At 42.8% G+C, this 22253-nt stretch overlaps 1 protein-coding gene and 2 pseudogenes across 1 annotated transcript; 2 read left to right on the top strand and 1 right to left on the bottom strand.

Annotated features, from left to right (window-relative positions):
• The first annotated feature begins 10041 nt into the window (after window positions 1-10041).
• On the top strand, window positions 10042-11575 carry LOC102478330 (keratin, type II cytoskeletal 8-like; annotated as a pseudogene).
• A 1182-nt stretch (window positions 11576-12757) lies between these two features.
• LOC102477591 (WAP four-disulfide core domain protein 18) lies at window positions 12758-15129 on the top strand. Its single transcript, XM_006154468.2, has 3 exons — window positions 12758-12842; window positions 13713-13861; window positions 14913-15129. The coding sequence occupies exons 1-3, from the start codon at window positions 12758-12760 to the stop codon at window positions 14967-14969; spliced, it is 291 nt and encodes a 96-aa protein (XP_006154530.2). The 3' UTR covers window positions 14970-15129.
• Window positions 15130-18950: 3821 nt separating this feature from the next.
• On the bottom strand, window positions 18951-20469 carry LOC114008873 (peflin-like; annotated as a pseudogene).
• Between the last annotated feature and the right edge of the window lie 1784 nt (window positions 20470-22253).

Genomic DNA, 22253 nt, shown 5'->3' with positions numbered 1-22253 from the left:
GACAGTTTCTTTGTGTTTCTAATTTGACTTGGGGTGAAGGACATTTCTTGACACTATTATTAGGGACAAAATAGTTTCCAAAAGCAATAAACATAAGCAATTCTTGAGTCCTTACTACGTGCTCTGGACTAAGTGCTTCCAATACATGATCTCAATACTTCCTATAAGGATTTTAGAGCCCATGTAAAGGAGGGACTATTGCTCCCAATTTTACAGATGAGGAAACAGGCAGAGAAGCAAAATGATTTGCTAAGATTGGAGGTCTGCTTGGGGAGCACCACAAACGGATGTCCAAAGGAATGGCTGTGGTATTAAGGGTTCTCATTTCAACATCTTGTAGGGAAGTTGTAAATAGAGGCAGCAGCCCAACAGAGAGAGAAGTAGTTCAGAGTCAGTTCTTCATTTTATTATCAGTGTAACATTAGAACAACTTCTTGCCTGACCTCCATTTTCATACAATGTAAAACAGGGATAATATTGAGCACCTTGAAGGGTTATTACAAGGTGGGCTGGGCACCTGAAAGACACTTTTTTTTTCTTTGAGCCTCAGTCTTTTCACTTAAAATGGGCATAGCAGTGCTAGCCCATGGTTTAATGATTAAGATGGTTTAATCCTACAGGACCAGCTGGGCAGTTCAAATCTCAGACTGGCAGTTAGAGAACGTGCCAGGTATGTGTGTGTGCATGACCAAAACCTTAATAGGAGGGAGAAATGAAGGAGATGGGATTATGGAATGACTGTGCCCCTTGTGAGGTGCTTTTTTGCTCCCCCCTCTCACTCCCATCTTTGTTCAACAAATGCATGTAGCTTCTGGAAAATTTTTAAAAAAGTTAATAAATAAAGTGGGCATAAGAAAATAAAGTGGGCATAAGAACTGTAAGGGTTATCCTAAGGGTCAGATTAGTTCATGGATCAGCATGTTAAAGCCCAAAGCCTATATGAAATGTTATTGTGAGGACAGAGAATGCATGTTTGATTTGGTTTTGAGGTATTGCCATGTCTAATTCAATTCTTCAATCAAATTTCTTATTACATGGTTCAGAGAGGACAAGCCTCTGATGTAGAAGCACATGCACAATAAAGCCTGATCCATGGGACACAGAGGACAGTCTACTAAGGCTGACAGGAGTCCTTAGACCACCTGTCCCAATCCTCTTAGTTTTTGGACATCAGGGCCAAGGACCGGAAAGTACCTTGCCAAAGGCCACTCTGTATGGCAGAGCAGGACTCTGGCCAGTGTCAGCTCCCAGGCTACTATATTTTCCTGTGGGGAAACTAAGGTTCCCTAGTGATAAGCCTCTGTAGTCCCCAAAAGAGTGACCCATTGAATAAGAAGGATAAGGAGGAGACAACCTTGAAAGTTGTATGATTTGTATGAGTGTCCCTAATCCTGTTTAAAAGCAGAAAGGGGGGCCTGTACTTCTCTGGGGCCAAAAGACACAATTCTCTTCTGTGTTCTGCCCTCGGTCACTCCCCTTACTCCAGCACCCCAGTGGAAAACTCCTCCAGATTCTGCATTCTGAGAGAAGGAAGTTGGGTAGAGCTGATTCAAAACAGGAGTGAGGAGAGGCTGGTAACAAAGAATCACCTGGCTTTAGCTTCTGCTTTCCTCTGCCTGAACTGTCCAGTATATGAGTCAGTAGCCAGAATGGCTATTTAAATTTCCATTAAATTAAAATTACACAGGCCCAGCCTCGGTGGCACAGGCAGTAGTACACTAAACGGCAATGCTGGAAGCTCCATGCCTACTGCAGGTTTAGACACACAGGCACAAACACGCCTGAGCTTCTGATGAGGTGGAAGGCCGAGGGAAGAGGATCACGGTATGACAAGACCCTATGAAGAGTGTTCTTTTCTCGCTTTCTTTCTCATATGTGCATATATGTAGTAGCTGTCATGAACTAAATAAAAATAAACTTAAAAACAACAAGCTTACATGAAGTTTAACGTCCCATTCCTTAGTCACAGTTGTCACATTTCAAGTGCTCAGTAGCCACATGTGACTAGTGGGCACCATGTTGGACAGCACAGAGATCTAGAACTGTCCATTGTCACAGAAGCATCCATTAGATGGTGCTATCCTAGGATATCCTAAAGACCTTAAGAAAGTGAAGTGGTTGAAAAGTTAAGGTGTGGGTTTGGAGAAAGACTCACAACTCTCTTTTGAGGGGATGAACTAGAATAGAGAATAGATGATCCCCAGGCTTGAGGCAAGGAACAACTCCCTGTGGTTGGCTGAATAATGGCCCCCAAGATGTCTACATCACAATTCCCAGAGCTTATGACTGTCATTTTGTATGTAAAAAAAACTTTGAAGATATGATCCAGTTAAGAACCTTGAAGAGATTATCTTGAATTATCTGGTTAGGGACTAAATGTGGCCAGAAATGTCCTAATACGAGGCAGACAGAGGGATATTGACAATAGAAGAGAAGGCAGCAATGTGACAACGGAAGCAAGTGTTGTGCTGCTGGCTTTGGAGATGGAGACCATGAGCCATGGAATGAAGACATGCAGCTCCAGAAGCTGGAGATGGCGGCAAGGAATGTTTGCTTCTCTAGAGCCACCAGAGGAATGCAGTCTAGTCACACTCCAGTCTTCTGACCTCTAGAACATTAAGAGAATCACTATGTGTTGTTCAAGACACCAAGTCTGAAGCAATTGGTTGTAACAGCAATAGGAAATAAACCTAATCCCACCGGTAGAGTCTCTGACAGTGACCCCTCATAGCTTTGTGCAGAGGGAACAGAACACTGTAGAGGGCGAGCTAAACTTTCCTGCAGGAGAAACGCAGACTGAGGTGGTCTGAGGCTCTACTAATGGTACAAGATCCTTAAGAAGTGTGCCTCTTCTTGAGATTCCAAGGAGGCTCTGGGGGTTTTGGATTTCTATCTAGAAAATAGTACATTTTCTTATTTACCAGATGAAGGCTCAAGTGGAGCCATGAGCTGTCTCTGGTTTCATTATTAATGAGCGGGCCGGGCCACAGCTAGAATCTGGGTCTCCTCCTTCTTGATGGAGTTCTTTTCCCACACACCCTGCCCCCAAGCACATTAGAAGGCCAAATCTCAATTCCACAGAGGCAGGATCACCAGAGAAGGCTGCAGGAGGCCAGGACTGCCTCATGAAGAAATGCTTCACCCGGGATTGCAGACAACAGCATGGAATCCTTGCAGTGGGGCAATGTGAAACTTCACCTATTACACAATATGAGACTAGTTTTTGCTTTCTCTTCTTTTCCTATGACTTCCTTTTTTGTCTCTTGGGCCAAAGAGCTGATATGTGCTTATTTGAATTTTCAGTTGAGGTTTCTCCAGGTTTCTGGGAGGGGACCAAAGCCAGAATAAATGAGGCAAGATAAGCAAAGGGAACTACGGTTAATGGAACATCTTCTAGAGCCAGGCCTATGTTTTTCTCCTTGCTTGCAGTGCCTGCCTCCCCTATTTCACTCTCCTCACATACTGTTCATGCAAACTTTCTGTCCTTCTCTCCATCTCACCCAACACAGAACCTTCCATACAGCTGACATAGGCATTTTCCTCCCAGGAGGTTGGAAGCCAGGTAAGCAGAGGCAGGAACCAAAGAGCAGCACTGAGCAAGCATGGTGCAAAACCCAGTTCTTCCTGGGGGCCAACATCACTGACCACATTGCAGTCTTGGGCTGCTTTCTACCTTTTACAAAGCCAAAGGAGTTATCCTCACTTTCATTTCTGCTTGTCTCCACTAGTTTTCGCTTCTAAACACCTTTCTTCCTGGGTTCCCATTGAATCTAGCAGACAGAAAAATGGAGAAAGACATAGAAACTGAGAGATATGGGACCAGCAGATGAAGTAATAGTTACATCAATGGACTCTCACATAATTAACTGCAGTTTGAGTCCCAGGCCAGGCAGCTTGAAACTCACGCTGGATGCATGTGTGCCCAATATTCCGAGAACAGAATGGAGAAGAAGGGATTGCAGCATGGCATTCCCCCCCCCCCCCGGGGGGTGATTTCTCACTTTCTGTCTCTCTGGCAAGCCCATGCACCCTCTAGCAAAAATCTCCCTAAAAAGGAAAGAAAGAAACTGAGATACACAGTTGTGACAGCATTTTTCTATGTTTTAAGTAGTTTTATTTTTAGGTATATGGTCCACTTAATCTCACCTAATCTCATTGTCCATAACAAAATAGCTTGGTGTTCACCTTCAGATTTTCATGCACCTGGGCACAGGTGTGACATGAACAGGGTCTGGAGCAGACATGCAGTTGGGTGTTTGAAGATTCTGACAAGTATAGGAAATGACTCTTTGTAATATGAAATTCCAGAAGAAATGGAATTTCAGACTGTTTAGGAGTCTAAACACAGAAGCCATTACACCCTAAGTTCTCACGTGCCAGCCGGGGGAAAAAGAGAAACAGAAATAAAATGTTGGTGGTTACAGATATGAAGGGTGAATTTTATGGACTGAGGGCATGCAGGGATTCTCAGAATCTGTGCTCTGCCTTCTCTGATGTTTTTGTTTGTTTGTTTGTTTCGTTTTTTCATACACTTGATAGCTGTTGTAGATACCTGGCATTTCCCAGTAATAATATGTTATGAGACCTTGATAAATCCTCAAATTTACAATAGTCACAAGGGCACTAGAAATGAGCTTTTATGGAGACATGATTTTTTTTTTTCCACCAAGAAATAAAGATTATGTCAAGTTGGTGAAATATTCTTCACTTCCACATGCATGAAAAGCATCTGGACTCCTCTAGGAGATTCCACATCAGTGGGTATTTGGAAGGTATAGATTTTGTTTTGAGTTTTAGTTTTTTCATTTGTGACATGGAGATTCCAATGGAAACCATCCCACAAGCCTGTGCAATGACATATATAAAATGCAAGCACCGAACCTGACAATCTTACACTCAATAAATCAAATATTGTTATTATTATTCAAACAAAACCCTCCTCAGCTTCCTGGCAGCTCCCATGACTGAATGCATACTTCAGCCAAACTATTACAGGTCTTAATTACCCAATATTTCATACTGGAAATGTCAGATGCTAGAGCAGCAAATACCAGGTTGTATTGTCTTACTTTCTTTCTGTCTTACTTGCCAGAGGGTGCGTACACTCATCAGAGAGAGAGGCAGAAAGAGAGAGAGGGAGAGAGAGAAAGTACCTCCGACTGGGGCATGGTCCAGGCTGCAATCTCTTCTCCTTCATTTCTCCATCCTGTTCAGATTTGGGGGCATGTATGCACATGCTCTGGGATATTTATCACATAATTTCTGCTAATTAAATTTTCTAACTCATTGTCATGAGAATTCCTTGCTTCATATCCCTACTGGAATAGGTCTCCAGCCAGGTGGAAAGGGGAATAAGAGAATATATAGCTAAAAATACTGGGATGAAAAAGGATAGGAGTCACATTGTCAATCCTTAACTCTCGGAAGCATCACAGTTTCTATACTGTAAATGAGCTAATGCCTTTTGGACAATAACCCTGATGAGTGTGGAGTAACCAAAGTTTCAGACTCAAGCTCTACTCAGGTCTTTACAAAGTAAATGAAGCCTGAATTCCAACAGACTGCTATGCCATTTGTCACTCAGGTGTTCAAGAATTAAAGTTTGGTTAAATAAATTATGAACTATTTATATAATGGAATGTTGGATAATAGTAATCTTAAAAATAATAATAATATTCTGAAAAGTTCTCTAAGATTCAATGTAAGTAAAAAAATAATATTCTGAAAAGTTCTCTAAGATACAATGTAAGTAAATAAAGCAAATAATATATATATAAAAAGCACATGAAGAGGACTTAGCAGGGCCTTGGCCTAGTGGTTGAAGCAGCTGGATCCCACATGGCCAACTCTGCAGTTACAGTCCCAGACCTGGTGTTTTGAAAAATATGATAAACCTTCATGGCCAAAATGCCAAAAGGAGGAAGAAATGGAGAAGAGATTATGGGTGACCATTCATCATGGGGGAGAGGTGCTTTTCCACTTTCCCTCATCCCACTACCATCCTGGCAAATTATAAAAACAAGAAAAAAATATGGGCCAAGAGGTGGCATGGAGGTTAAGGTGCTGGATCCTACATGATTGGCTGTGAGGGTTGAATCCCGGAACTGACAGCTTGAAAATCACACCTGGTATGAATATGTATGTGCCCAAAATCCTGAGAGGAGACTTGGAGGAGAAGAGATCACAGTGTGGTCATCCCCCCAGGGGGTGATTTCTCATTTTCCCTCTCTCTGTCTTTCTCTTTCCAGCGAGCACAAGTGCCCTACAGCAAAAACTAAATCAAAAAGACCAATCAAACAAACACAAAAAAATTAAAATTAAAAAGAAGAGCACCGGCTGGCAGGTGGCACGGTGTTAAAGGTGAGGAGCTTCCACATGACCTATCGCGGTTTGAGTTCCTGGACCTAGCAGCTTGGTTTCTCACTTTCCCTTTCTCTCTCTCTCTCTCTCTCTCTGTCCCTCTCTAGTCAAATTAAAATAAATAGATAAAATTAAGTTAAATAAAATAATTCTTAAATAAATAATTTAAAATACAAAAAAGAAGAAAAACATGTAGCAAATTGATGACTCCCACGAAATTTGAATACTTGTATTGCTGAATTGGTGAATCATTGAACTCAAGTGTTCATTCATGTGTTTGTTCTATAAACATGAACTTTTAAAGATCATATTAATTATGGTATAATAGTCATGTATAAATCTCTTTTAGAGAGTTTGGGAGTTCTCTCCTTGTCAACAGTGCTCCAGAAATTTTCGTACAACTTCTTACGTCTGTCCTGCTGGCTCCTACCCACTCATCAAGGTTGGGCATTTAGGCCTTGCACTTGGGCTTGACTTTTTTGGTCTGTAGGGGCGTGTGGGATCATTGTTCTCCACTTGCACTGGGCTGCTTCATCCTCTCCAGGTGCTCTAGTTCCTCATTCAGATTCTGGGGTCATTCTTGGGTGCTGGCAACTTTTACACCTCCCAAGATTTTGAAATGCAGAGTGTAATGGTCTGGAGTAACAATAGGGAGACATTGTGGTAGACAGCTAGAATGAGTGGGCATCCCTAAGAAAATAGCAGAAGGCCCTCAGCCACATCAATCACAACGTATCAGGAGTTAAATCCAGACCCTCCATGAAAGTACCTTCTTCCCTCTCAGCCCCTGGGAAAGGCGAGACAGATCTCATTTTTCTTCTTTAGTATCTGGGAAAAGCACATAGGGAAGATTAATTTTCCTCTCATCAATTCTAATAATTACAAAAGGATCCAATGAGACAGATTGGTCAATATCCTGATTCCCACTGGGGCAATAAACTGATTGGACAATTGATCCAAATAAGGGTGCTCATACCTTCTAAGTCCACACTGAGCATGTGGGATTAGGTCATTGAATTCCTCACCTATGAGAGAGATATGCAAGCCCAAGAAAAAAGCCAGCAAATTCCGAACAAAGAAGCCAGATACTATGACAGACCTTCACCTGCTAAATGTTCATTACCAATTCTTAGAATGAATGTAACACCCAGCCCCATGCCCAGTGCCATTGTCATTCTCCGGCAGCTGATCTCCTGCATGCCTTTCAGGCATGGAGGTGAACTTCTTTTCTATGAAAAATCCTCACTTTCCTATTATAACTTCCCTTTTCCTACTTTATGAATGTTTGTGGTTTTTCATTTTGTGGGTCAGGACAGGTCACTAATCTTAGAGATCTGGACCTACAGGATTGTGTAAAGTATTTTATACAATGCAGGTCAGCATTCTCCCATCCTATAAGAATCTCAACTCAAGAAAAAAAGGTAAAGCTTATTGAGAGAAAGAGACCCCCAGGGTCTGGAGCCAGGTGCCTCAGCCTGCCTGCCAGGAGGGAAGGGGTTTCTTTTATAGAGCAATCAAGCTATTTTGGGAGACTATATGCTAGACAGATATGGGAATTAGACTTCTCACCTTTCACTTTGTGTCACTGTCTGCTACTCCCCAGGCAGTGAACCTGGGGTGGAGGCTCCTGCCAAGACCTGTCCTGCAGAGATCCGGCCTTGGTTTCTTATCAGGATTGGAATGATACCAGGTGATGCTCAGAACTTTACTGAATGGGACCTTACACTGAGTGTGAGTTTCTGGATGTGACCTGCAATGGCCGGTCTGACCCCTTCTCATTTGGCTTGCTTAGCATTTGTCTGTTTCTAGGACTGCATAGGTGCTCATGAAGTGCTGGTCCCAGGTCTAACCATCAAGAACAAAGTAGGAGTCCTTCCTTTCCTTCCCTCTCTTTCTTTTCTTTTCCTTTTTCCCTCCCTCTCTCCCTTTTCTTTTTCTTCTTTCTTTCTTTTCTTTCTTTCTCTCTTTCTTGCCTTCCTTCTCTTTCTTTCTTTTTAAAAATCATTTTATTTAACTTTATTTATTTATTTTATTTATTTATTTTAATTTGATCAGACAGGGGGAGAGAGAGAGAAAGGAAAATGGAGAAAGCAAGCCTCCAGGTCTGGGTTTGAACCATGGTTGGCCCTGTGGGAGTCCAGTGCCCTAACTACTACATCACCTGCAAGCCCCTTTCTTTCTTTTTTCTTTCTTTCTCTTTATCTCTCTCTCTCTTTTCTCTCTTGCCAGTTGGCACATGGACTTGAGAGAGAGAGAGAGAAAAGGAGAGAGAGATGCGCAGAGAAAGCACCCCGCAGTGTTACATGGTCATGTCATAATCCTTTTCCCTCCATTTCCCCTCCCCTCGGGACTTTGGGCATGGATATACATGACTGGCATGCTCCCCAAGCTGCAGGGGCCAGGACTCGAATCGCAATCAGCCATGAGGGATCTAATTTTCTATGCAGATTACTGAAGTACTGTGCTACAGGTTCAGCCAGACAAAGTAGGCCTTCCACTCACCCCCTCCTCTCACCACCTGTGGAGTTTTACTCTGGGGGCTGAGCAGATGATACCTTCAAATGAACATCTTAGAAGTAGCTTCAGATGCAGAGTTTCTGACCTTCTCTTCTCTCTTGCCTCTTATCCTTCCCTGAGACAAGCCATATAAACTAGAATTCTCTTACCCCCAGGAGACTCACACAAACCAGAATTCCTTTTCCATGAAGCTAGTCATAAAATTTAAAAACAATACACGTGGCAGAACCAAATTGACTCCATCTTGAAGCTGATCAACCATCTTGACTGACATTTAACTACAAGGCCCCCACGACTGTGTTTCCAAGGCTGGATGCAGACCAAGATGTTAGAGTAAACAAGCCTGTTATGGTTCACTGGGCAATCTGCCCTGATTATGGCTAAGATATGGGAAGACATATGTGGAGTCTGTACATGCCTAGAATGCCTCTCTACATGCACTCCCCATTCCTCTGCACACAGCCCCCTCCTGTACTACATAAGCAGATGCCTTTGGGATGAAAGGTGCAGATATAACCACTTTATAGACACCCGAGACCTCACTTCTGTCTCTAAGTTCCCTTAATAGTAAGTTAGACTTTTCTGTCCCATTCTTTGGTCTTTTAGCATCTTCGAAGTCTGAAGGCTGTTTTGCTTACACAGCTTCATCTTGGAATATTACTCTAATTTTCTCCTTCCTTTCTTGGGTAGAAGAAAATTATCTGACCTACTTTGCCTGATAGTTTATAATGAGACCATTGTTACAGAAGGGCCCTCCTCCATTCTTCAGAGGAAGGGATATTCCGCAGGAAAGCCAAGAAGAATCTAGACAGACAGGTCTTACTAGGCTTCCCTTCTCTGCCAAGCTTATACTCTTTTTGTCAAATCACACTTCTGTGTGCCCTTCCTATTTCATTGAACCTACGCATAATCACATAGCTTCCCCTGTCTCGTTAGGTTTTCAATCTGAAGGTTCCTGTGCCTACATGTGTATCTGAAAATAAATTTTTATGCCTTTTTCTTATTAGTTAGCCTATTATCAATGATTTTCAGCAAACCTCAGAGGGTGAATTCCTTTTCTCCTAAAATCTCTACACCTTGACCTAGAAGTGGCTTAGAAGTGGCTCTTGGCCACTTCTCAAATCTTTGCCAGCTTTGTCCTGCCTGCCTCCATTCCAGCTACACATGTCCATCAGGGTGACCCAGAAGTCCTGCAAGGTGTCTGCCTCCGGCACCCGGTCCCCCTTTAGCAGTTGCTTGCAAATGAGTGCACCTGACACCCACATCAGCTCCTCAGGCTTCTACCAGGTGGACAGCAGCAGTGACTTCTGGGGTGATCTGGTCTTTGGCCTGAGTCTGCATCTGGGCTACGGTTTTGCTGTTGGTGTTGGAGGCATCACAGCCATCATGGTGAACCAGAGTCTACTGAACTTCTTTAAACTAGAGGTAGACCACAACATCCAAGCCATATACACCTAGGAGAAGGAGCATCAGAGTCTACTGAACTTCTTTAAACTAGAGGTGGACCACAACATCCAAGCCATGCACACCTAAGAGAAGGAGCAGATCAAGACCCTAACAACAAGTTATCTTCCTTCATCAACAAGGTATGGTTCCTGGAGCAGCAGAACAAGATTCCAGAGACCTAGTAGTGCCTCCTGAAGCAGAAGACAGCTCAGAGCAACATAGACGACATGTTGGAGACCTACGTCAACAACTTGCTTGGCAGCTGGTCACCCTGGGCCAGGACAAGCTGAAACTGGAGGGGAGCTTGGCCACATGCAGGACCTGTAGGAAGACCTCAAGAATAAGTATGAGGATGAGATCAACAAGTGTACAGAGATGGAGAATGAATCCTTGAGAAAGATGTGGATGACGCTTACGAGAACAAGGTGGAGCTGGAGCCTTGCCTGGAAGGGCTGACCAATGATCTACTTCCTCAGGTAGCTGAATGAAGAGGAAATCCACAAGCTGCAGTCCCAGATCTCAGACACGTCTGTAGTCCTGTCTATGAACAGCAGCCGTTCCATGAACATGGATGGCATAATCAACGAAGTCCGTGCCCAGTATGAGGAGACTGCCCACTGCAGCCAGGCTGAAGCCGAGGGCACATATCAGATCAAGTATAAGAAGCTGCAGTCACTGGCTAGGAAGCACAGGCATGACCTGCATCACACAAAGACTGAGATATCTGAGAAGAACCAGAACATTGACCATCTCCAGGCTGAGATCAAGAGATCAAAGATCAGAGAGCTTCTCTGGAGGCCTGATGTTGAGCAGCATGCGGAACTGGCCATTAAGGATGCCAACACCAGGCTGGCGGAGCAGGAGGGTGCCCTGTAGTGGGCCATTCAGGACATGGGCGGCAGCTGCATGAGTACCAGGAGCTCATGGCCGTCAAGCTGGTTGTTGACATCAAGATTGCTGCCTACCACAAGCTGCTGGAGGGTGAGGTGAGCCGACTGGAATCTAGGATGCAGAACATGAGTATCCATATGAAGACCACCAGTGGCTACTCAAGTGGGCTGACCTCGGCCTAAGGGACCTCACAAGCCCTGGCCTCAACTACGGCCCGAGCTCCTTCCAGTCCAGCTTTGACTCTGATGGAGGCTCCAGCTCCTTCAGAAGCACCAGCTCCTCCAAGGCCATGGTCATGTAGAAGATTGAGACGTATGATGGGAGGCTGGTATCTGAGTCCTCTGATTTCCTGCCCAAGTGAATGGCCACTGCAGCCCCTCCTCACCTATCCTCCTCCTCTGGCTACCCCAGGTCCGGAAAGCAGTAGTACAGGGGAGTGTAGAGAACAGAAGACTTATCTGAGGTTTGACACCCCACCCTAGGGAGGGCTCTACTGCCTGGGTCCTTCCTTTGCCCATGCCCCCAACTGAAAATCAGTTTAATTGTATTTTCTAATAAAGTCTCATCTTGCTCTGCTAAACAAACAAATGAACAAACAAACAAAAAACCTTTATGCCTCTTTCTCTGAGGTTCAGTAATTTGGGTAAGAAAGAAGGCAGGCTTCTTACTTAGGCCTCTATGGGACATTTAGTATCTTGTGGTTTGGTTCATTATTTAGCAACCCTCTCTCTAGACATCTCTCAGTCCAAAGCAGGTAGGATAGAGACCCCCAGCCATCAGGATAGCTCTTGACTCTCAACCTTCAAAGGCCTGGACCAGCTGTGATCTTTGAACATTCATTTCCACAGTGACTGATTTTACCACCTACTTGTCACTACCTCCTGTTAAGGAGTGGTAGACACTCCATATCTGATTAGAAACCTCAGTCCTAGAGCTTCCAGGTCAGTGGTTCCAAGCAAATATTCACTCTCTCTCCAAGAATCACTTCAAATCCTGCACCAGATGGGCACTGACATGCAACACTTGGCTTCATAGCTTAAGCATTTGCTTATATACAGAGATGATGCTTTTCTTTGGTCACCATTCCTAAAGGCCCCAGGAAAATGAGTGCCAAGTTGCAAGGTAACAATGAACAAAGTGTTAAGAAGTGTGGCCAATAGGTAGCACGGTGGTTAAGGCACTGGACTCCCACATGAATGACCTCGGTTCGAGTTTCTGGACCTGGTCGCTTTCTTTCTCACTTTCCCTCTCTCTCTCTGGCAAAATTTAAAAAATAAGAAATATAATAAATTAAATAAATAATTCTTAAAAAGAAACAGAAAAAGAAAGTGTTGTTTAATGTTTGATGTTTGGTATTTGTATCTCCAAGAGACAATACTGTAATTAAAGTTGTGAAAAAGAACAAAGGAACTAGGTCACTTGGGGGGTGCTCCCTGAAAAACTTGAATTTTTATATACTTCTTGATTTACTGCTTGCCCCACCCCTTTTCCACTGACACTGAGAGTATAAATTGTTCTGGTGTGCAGCACAGCAAAGGCCAACATGAAGAAGGTCACAGTCTTGATTCTGGTGGCTTTTGTCACTGTGGGGATGGAGGTCGCCTACGCTAAGAGACCTCCTTTCAGAGGTGAGTATGTTACAGGGCTCCAGGCTGACAGCAGAGAATACTCAGAGCCCAGCTGAGACCTGGGGATGGTCTGGAATCATATCTTTGCATTGAAGATCCATTCCTTTTGACCTATAGGCATGATCACTCCACATGTCCCATCCTTCTCATTGGGGTGGGTCAGCTATTAGTTGCGGGTAGAGAATAGGGTCATTCCTTTAGTTAGAAGGTGTGTCCTGGATGTGGGACTCCAAGAGAAAGTAGCTCTGGAATGAACACAGGATATGTGGGGGTGGAGAAATGGCTGTCTGTAATCAGAGCTTTTATAGTATCTTCTGGTAAGGAGGAAAATGGAATTATGACAGGGCAGGTTTATTGTCAGCTGAAAATCTACAGACTTTAGAGCAGTGAGGACATTCTTCTAAAGGTCAGACTTTAAAAATGGGGGCTTAATGGGGCCAGCAGATAGCGTGGAGTTTAAGGTGGTTGAACCCCATATGACTGGCTGTATAGTTTGAGTACTGAACCCAGTAATTTGAAAATCGAGTTGTGTGTGTGTGTGTATTTGTGCCCAAAATCCTGAGAGGAGAATGGAGAAGGGCATGTGGTATGTCCAACCCATCTGGGGGATGATTTCTCACTTTCTTTCTCTGTCTCTCTCTGTCTCTCCTGTGTACATGTGCCCTATAGAAAAAAGAGAAAAAAAGGTGGGAGGTAGGAGGGACTTAAAAGTGACAGGGAAGCTGATGAGGCTGAAGTAAGAGTTCAGGAGTGTGAAGGAAGAAATGAGAGAGATTAGAGTTTTGTAGCAGTTGTCAGACCTTCAACATCTGTTCCCATTCCTGTCTCAGAGATTGCTCTAGGCTCCAAAATAACCATTGTATATTTCAGGACCAGAAAGACCTGGAGTCTGCCCAGAGGTGCCCGAAGGAAGTTTTGGGCCTTGTGTTGAGTTGTGTTTAGAAGATGAATCATGTCCTGAGAGAATGAAATGCTGCAGCAATGGGTGTGGTCATGTCTGCAAACGTGCTCTTTCTAAAGTGAGTATAAATCAGACAAGAGCTGACCAAGGGGTGGACAAATCCTCAGTGGACATTTCTGGGGTAGATTGACACTCACTTGTCCACTGCACATGGAAATCTGGATACCTCAAACAGAAATGGGCTGGAAGCAAATGGCAGAAGGATGTTTAGCTCCACTGTCAAAGGCTGTCCTGTAGGAGAGAAATCCCATCCAAATATGGCCTTGTGAGACTCAAGTGAGACAAGTAACCATGATCCTACATTCACAGTCATTATTAACTAAAGGTTTCCCATCCTATTTCTTCCTTTCCTTCATCCTCTTGAAAAAAAAAGTGTTCCTAGGACAGAGGTATTGTGATGGCCATTAAAAAAAAAACAAGAATTATCTTATTTAACTTTGTTTATCATTATTATTAATTAAATTTGATGAAAGATAGAGAAAGTGAGAAAGCAAGCCACCAGGTGTAGATTTGAACTGTGGTTGGCCATGTGGGAGTCCGGCAACCTTAACTACCATGCTACCTGGTGGCCCAATAATGGCCACTTTGGGGTGTCAACTTAGCTAGACTACAATCCCCAGGTGACTCTGCATCTTAAGAAACTTAACTCTCTTTGGAAACAGGTGAACCAGGACACTGACAGGAAAAGAAGAGAATCACAATTTATTGGGTATTTCCTGTGTCAGGTAGAAATTGTGCTGAGGTTGAGATAAAACAATAAAAATAACTGGATGAGAGAAACTTATCTATTAATATATTACAACCTTGTGCTTTGGATTGGATTGTGTTTAGATTTCTACTAAGTTCTGTGGGAACTGAGAGAAGAGTCATTAGCTTTGGTGGGAGAGTTAGGCAAGTGGTCAAAAGTGGACAATATTTAAGGGGGAGTTTAAAGGATACATGAAGATTTTGAGACCAGGAAGTGCAGTTCGGATAAGAGGAGATATATGGACTCTCCTTTAGAGATATAAAATGATTGCACCGGGTAGATGTCACAGGGAGCAATGAGCTGCCTGCCAGAGTTTGAATGGAGAAGCAGAAGTGTCATGATCTAATTTGTATTTCACAAGGGTGGCTCTGGTGGTCATATGATAGACGGACTGGACACTTACAAGTATGCCTGGTGAACAGCCCCAGAAGATTTCTCGTGAATCTGTGAATCCTATGCTTGGTGTAACATGACTCTCCCATAATCCACTTCTGGCTATTCCTTATCCTTGGAATTTTATCCCTGAAAGATGAAGATCTACAGGTTGGGTGACTGCTTTCTAAAGAACATGTGTCCAAAATAAACCATATCCATAGCATCATCAAGCTGAGTCATTCTTCCTATTTAGGTGTTTCATTTACTTTCTGTATGAGCAGAACCATCAGTGTGTGCTGCACTGGGACCCATAAATACAAGGCAATTAGGACCCCTGCTGGCCAGAGACAAGTCCCCCTACCAAATCTCTCCTATTCTTCCATTACTGTTTCCAGAAAGGGCCAAGGCCAGATGAATATTTTCTTGGGCATTCTGTGAATATAGTTTTTGGACTATATTTAAATGGCCATGGTGCACTGGAGCAGCCTTTATCCTTTATCCGTGTAGGCGTAGAAGGTGCAGGAGTGGGTGAGAGCACACCACATTCTAAGGCTATACACCAACATCCAGCAGGACAAGATGCCGAACTTCAGGAGAGCGATCCTGACCCTAGAGATATGGGACTTTAAGAGGCATGAGTTGGGAAGTGCCAGCTCCTGCTATGGAGTGAACACGAATAGCAATATCTGCAGAAATTTTGTCTCCTGCCTTATTCTTGCAGTTCGGCAGTGATGGCTGGCAAGTACCATCACCCTTCCCTGGCCTCTGTTGCTTTCTTGACACAACCTCATAGAAGCTCCAATCCTAGAACAGGAGAGGAATCATTATCCACCACTTAGGTGTCAGTAGGTGATACTAGGTACTGCATGGTGTTGTCAAAGGAGTTAGAAAGATGAGGAGGAAAGAGCATAGGTCAGGCAGTCAGAATTATGTTTTTCTCCTATCCATCCCCAGTACGTATGAAACTGGTAGAACTGCAAAGAAAAACAGACAAGCCCACAATTATTCTCAGAAATTAAAAAACTTCTTTCTTAATAACTGATGGGAAAAGTGAACAGAAAATCAGTTACAAGAGAGAAGACTGGAAACTTAATCAATAATATCAACCAATTAATTGGCATTTATAGACAGTACAACACATTCTTTTCAGGAGTGCATGGAATAGTAACCAAAACAGATCACATTTGGGATCATAAACAGGTACTAATAAGTTTTGAGTCCCAGGCCTGGTGGTTTGAAACTCACACTGGATGCGTGTGTATACATGCCCAAAATCACAGGAGGAGAATAAAGGAGGATGGATTGTGTTATGTTCATCCCCATGAGGGGCAATTTCTTCCTTTTCTTCTTGCGGTCTCTTTCAGTCTCTCTAGTGAGTACATGCACCCTATGGAAAAAATTTAATTTTAAAAATATTTAATAAAATTAAATATCTAAGAAAGGTATCTGGAAATTTCCCAGATATCCCAAAGCTAAATGGCACATCAATAAATAAGCTATAGGTCATAGAAGAAATAAAATGGGAAATTAAAAAGCATTTTTATAATACCTGAATGAAAATGAAAACACACCTATCGAAATTTGTGGGAAGCCATGAAAACAGTTCATTTCCATAAATGAGTATGATAGAAAGGTATCAGTTCCACTTAAAAAATTATTTTTAAAAGAAGCAAAGTGAACTCAAAGTAAGGAGAAAAGGAATATAGTAAAAATAAGAGTGGAAATCAATAAAAATATACGTGAAGGATAAAGAAAAATCAGTGGAACTAAAAACTACTTCTTAAAGATCAATAAAATTGATAATTCCCTAGTGAGACAAAACAGGAAATTAAAAAAGACCCAGATTACCAATTTGGGAATAAGAGAGGTGACATCACTACAGTTTGAATAGATATTAAAAGAATAATAAGAAAATTTAATGAATAACTGTTCGTCAATACACTCAACAACATTGATGAAATGATTAAGTTGCTTGAAGGGGCACAAATTGTACCAGTTACTGATTTATTACCTCTTAGCCCCCAATTCACCCTCTTGGTATGCTCTGTGAATAAACATCTGGGTTTAAAATTTTTTATTTATCAAGTTGGCACCAAAGCTTTGTCAGCAGAGGGCACTGGAGAGACATTTCAAGAGGAAGAGTTTTGCTTCCTGTAGCACTTGCAGCTTTCTGCAGAGCATGAGTCCTTCAGTGCTTGCAGCTCCTCCAGTGCTTGCAGCTTCTCCAATGCTTGCAGCTTTTCTAGTGCTCAGTGCCTGGTCTACATGGTGGCCAACAGTACTCAATGGCTAGCAGCTTGCCCCAACCTCCTACATTTGCTCTGCATCCTGGCCATGGGTGGATTTGTGGGGAGAAAGAGAGAGAGAGAAGAGAGAAAGAGATTGATCTTCTTCAGGGCTTAGTCACCTCATGATCCCCTCCCTCCAGCCCTCCAGCCCTCCAACCTTTCAGCCTACTAGAATCCTGGGCACATACACATCCTGGCTTGTTTTCAGGCTGGCCAGACTGAGGACTCAAACCATAGTCAACACGTGACTTCCAGCTCTGCAATCCTGTGTGCTACTGGCTGGGCCGCAGAGTCTGGGACCTTGACTTTTTGATTACAGCTATTTCAGTGGGCAGGAAGTATAATAGCATCTCATTTTGGGTTTGATTTGCATTTCTATAATGACTCATGAGGTTGAATGTCTTTTCATGTGCTTATTGACCTTTGTGCAGTTTCTTTGGAGAAATGTTAGTTCAAGTCTTTCATCCTTTGAAAAATTGGATTTGTCTTTTTGCTGTTGAAATGTAGAAATCTTTTTTTTTTCTTTTTTTGGAGAGGTTTTTGCTTTAGGGCGCGTGTGCTCGCCAGACAGACAGAGAGAGACAGAGAGATAGAAAGCGAGAAATCATCCCCCAGGGGGTATGGCCATGCCACAATCCCTTCTCCTCCATTCTCCTCTCGGGATCTTGGGCACGCACACGCGCCCGGTGTGAGTTTTAAGCCACCGGGTCCGGGACGCGAACCGCAGTCGACTACTTGGGAGTCCAGCAACATAGCCATTATGCTAACTGCTGGTCCCCGAAATGTAGAAATCTTTATATAGTCTGGATACTAGACCCTTATTAGACATATGATTTGTAAATCATTTCTCCTGTTTTTTGAGTGGTCTATTCGTTTTCTTGGTAGTGTTCTTTGATGCATGAAAGTTTTTAATTTTGATGAAGATTAATTTATCTATTTCTTTATTTGTCTCTCCTAGTCTTATTTATTTACTTTCATCCTTTTATTGAAGCTCACAATTTCACTACACTTTTGGCCCCAAGTAAAAAAAATACATACTAGTAATAAAACACAACAAACACTGGAAGTGGGAGGTGATTGTCCCTTGGGGACTGAAGCCAAGAACAGCATGGCAGGCAAGTGAGGAGTCCAAGATGCCCAGAATGTGGACTGTCTGAGCTCCCTTAGTAAGGCACAGTGTCCAGGTAGCTAGAAGTAAACACTGAGGACATGGGGGTGTGAGTGTGGTGGAATCCAAGTCACTGGTTCCATAGGTAGATCTTTTTCATGCTTGGTCAGATTCTACTTTGGAGAAATTGGACTCATTTGACAAGATGACATGAGTGAAGGAACACAGGTGCTCAGGGTAGGAGGCCAATGAACACTTAGCATTGGCTTCAGAGCAGAGAAGAAAAAGCTAAAAGCCAGAGCCCAACTGACCAGACACTAGCTTTTCTTCAATGACTGACGTCTGGCTCCTACTGCAACACTATGCCACCGACTGCCCAAGGATGGCAGGACATTCACCTTCCAGTCCTCTACTACGTCAGGTCCCTTCCCGTGTGGCCTCAGCCCAAGTCTCCACTCTTTAGTGACTATGACACAGTACTCCCAGGCCTCTTTGGGAATAATGCTGTATCAAGCAAGGGAAAAACCTTTTCTAGGAGAGGCAGGAAAAGAGAAGGCCCACATGCTTCTCTCACTCAAAGGGACTAAGGAAGGTCCCAGGTGCACTCCACTCTACAGATGGACTGGGTTCATATCATCCAAGAAGCTGCCATGGTGATGAAGTTCTTGAAGCTGAGCCAGATGTTGATCTGAACTGTATCTTTCTCCTGAAAGGACTTGATCAGCACCTACAAGTGGATGAACGCCTGGATGAAGTAGTGAAGCTTCATGGCAGGATTGGCAGAATGCAAGCTGTGGTGGGACACCAGGGGTGAGGGAGGTGAGGGCTCCAGTAGCCCATTTCAGACAGAGCTTGCTGCAGCTCCATGTAGCTACTGGAGCTCAAGCTGTTGAGGTAATACTGCTGGAGGGGGTTCTTCTACTGCTGTATGAATTTCCACAGGGCTGAGAAACCATTGACATGGGTTCAGCCTATCTTAGTCTTATCTAACTCTTTACCATTGGGACCAGCAGATGGCATAATCGTTATGATGCTGGACTCTTACATAGTTGACTGTGGTTCAAGTCCTGGACCAGACAGCTTAAAATCCATGCTGGGTGCATGTGCATAAATGCCAAAATCCTGAAAGGAGCATGGAGAAGAAAGGATTGCAGTGTGGTTGTCCCTCCCTAGGAGGTTGAGTTCTTGCTCTCTGCCTTTCTGTCTCTTCAGCAAGCGCACATGCCCTATAGTAAAAACTTCTCTCTAAAACAAACAAACAAACAAACAAAAAACTATTTATCATCATGAGATGTATCTTGACCACTTGGAGCAAACCAGAACCTGCTTCAGCTTTTTGATGGAGATGCAGCTACTGTGATCACAGTCCATTGACTGGAACCAAGAACAGCCTCTGGATCCACATTGGGAGGGACACCACTCCATCTCTGTCCAGTTGACGAGTGTAGCTGGAAGAAGGCTTTCAGTGTAGATTCACAAGTACTTGCAGCTCATTTCTACTCCATTAATCCTTCAGACTTTTCCTATAGTCACTTCTGTGTTTGATTTTGCTTTAAGAAATGGTGAGTTGTCCTTCTCCAGTATTAAAAAATTCTCTGGGGACCGGCAGATGGTGTAATGATTTAGTGATTACATTGCTGGACTCCCACATAGTTGACTGCAGTTCGAGTCCTGGACCTGGTAGCTTAAAACTCACATGGGGTACATGTGTGTGTGTGTGTGTGTGTGTGTGTGTGCACAAAATCCCAAGAGAGAATGGAGGGGAAGAGATTGCAGTGTGACTATCACCCCTGTGGGGGTGATTTTTCATGTTCTGTCTTTCTCGTGTCTTTCTGTCTCTCTAGCCAGCACACGTGCCCTATAGCAAAAATCTCTTAAAGAAATAAAAATAAATATAAAATAAAAATTCTCTGGACAAGATGAACCTGTACATAATGTTCAGGCTTCTGGGTACCATAGGAATTTGGAGGTGGCTGACCAAAAAGGGTCCCCAGAGCTGCACCATCACATGGTTTTTCTGGAATTACAGAGGAGAGCCCTCCATCATTGGGGTATCCACAGGACCCTCCACCAGCTGGCTGGTGTTCCATAAAGTCTTCCAAGATTAGGACCTCCATAACTACCACCAGGCGGTAGCCCACTACCATACTGACCTCTAACATAGGAAGGTCTGTTTAGTAATTCCTTGGAGGGGCTCCACGCACTTATTCTGGGCAATCCTGCTGGTATAGCTAGCTGGACATCTTGGTGTCATATTTAGAAAAACATTGTGTAATTCAACGTCACAAAGATGTACTCATATGTGTCTTTCTAAAAGTTTAACACATAGTTTTAAACTTTGGTTCATTTTGAACGAATTTCTTGTGTATGGTATGAGTAGAGGTCCAAAGTTATTCTTCTTCATGTTCAGTTTTTCCAGCAGCCATTTTTGAAGACGATTCCTTCCTCATCAAATGATCTTGATACCTTTGTTGTATTTGTGTGTGTGTGTGTGTGTGTGTGTGTGTGTGACTATGTTCTTGGGTATTGTAAATAATGATATGCTAGATAAAAATGTGAGCTGCTTTTACTGTGCCATGGTCATTTATATAATATTTATTTAAGAGCTTCAGTTGAGCCTTTTCCAATAACGACAGGTATTTATATGGGTCAGTGAATGATTTTCACCCAAAAAGGGCTTCCCTTTTTACTGTCTTAAGTGTGCCATTCAGAAAAGAAAACTCTCTAACTTCAATGAAATCCAATTTATCTATCTGCCCTGGTCTATCTGGGACTAATTAAGGGTTTGGTGCTGTATGGAGTTTTTGCAATGACGTGGTTGCCCTGAAATCTAACAGAAATATACCTGCACGCCTGAAGTCTCCCTTTTCTCTTCCTCACGCTGAGGGTAAAGCTGGTCAGAAAAACTTTTATCTCAACATTTCTTGTATAAGAATGCCTTTCCAAAAATTCATTTTATGTTTCTCAAAGAATGCATACTCATTCCAGTATGTCAGAAATACAGACAAAAGGAATGGTAAAATGTGCTCCAATTTCATCACCAGAAGATACACACATAGTTACATGTTGGTTCATACATTTTCATATATTTGATCAGGAGGTATGTATGCAAAATAATCAAGGCATCACACTCTACATGATTTTGAAACTCTCCCCCTCTTTTTATTCACACTGAACAATATGCTGTGAACAGCTTCTCTTGACTGTCAACTTATTTCATTTATATTTTAATGAACACATAATAACTGTACATACTTATGGGATACAGTTTATTTTTAATATACAAATATAATATGTAATGATCAAATCAGGGTAATTACCACCTATATGCATCACTTCAAACATTTATCATTATTTAGTGTTGGGGACAGTCAAAAATTCTCTCTTATAACTATTTCAAAATATACAATAAATTATTAACTATAATTAGTTACCCTAGTATATTATAGAATGCTAGAACTTATTCCTCCTATCAAATCGTAATTTTGTATCCATTAACCAACATCTCCCTATTCCCTCCCACTCCCACTCTTTCTGGCCTCTGGTAATCACTATTCTACTTTCTACCTCTTTGAGGTCAACTTTTCTACCTTCCACATTTGAACAAGAATATGTGGTATTTCTCTTCCTGTACTTGGCTTATTTCATTTAACATAGTGTCCTCCAGGCTCATTCATGTTGCCTCTTATGGCAGAATTACATTTTTTTAATGAGTGAATAGTATACGTGTGGGAGTTCTGAGCCCCCTATTTCAGAGACTAGGACAATTGAAGGTTTTCTGCCCAGACTTCATCCTCCTGCCTCCAGATCTAGCCAGGGTCAGAGTAATCCTCATATTCGATGGAATCTGCTGTACCAAGCGAGAAAAAATGGTACTGCTTAAAGATGACAGATCATCTCTTCCTGCACACCTTTGAACACTCAGATGTGA

This window comes from Tupaia chinensis, unplaced genomic scaffold (genome assembly GCF_000334495.1).
Source record: "Tupaia chinensis unplaced genomic scaffold, TupChi_1.0 Scaffold000407_4, whole genome shotgun sequence".
Classification (NCBI taxonomy): domain Eukaryota; kingdom Metazoa; phylum Chordata; class Mammalia; order Scandentia; family Tupaiidae; genus Tupaia; species Tupaia belangeri.
Note: the sequence above shows the minus strand (reverse complement) of the source record. Positions and strands in the feature narration are given on the sequence as shown.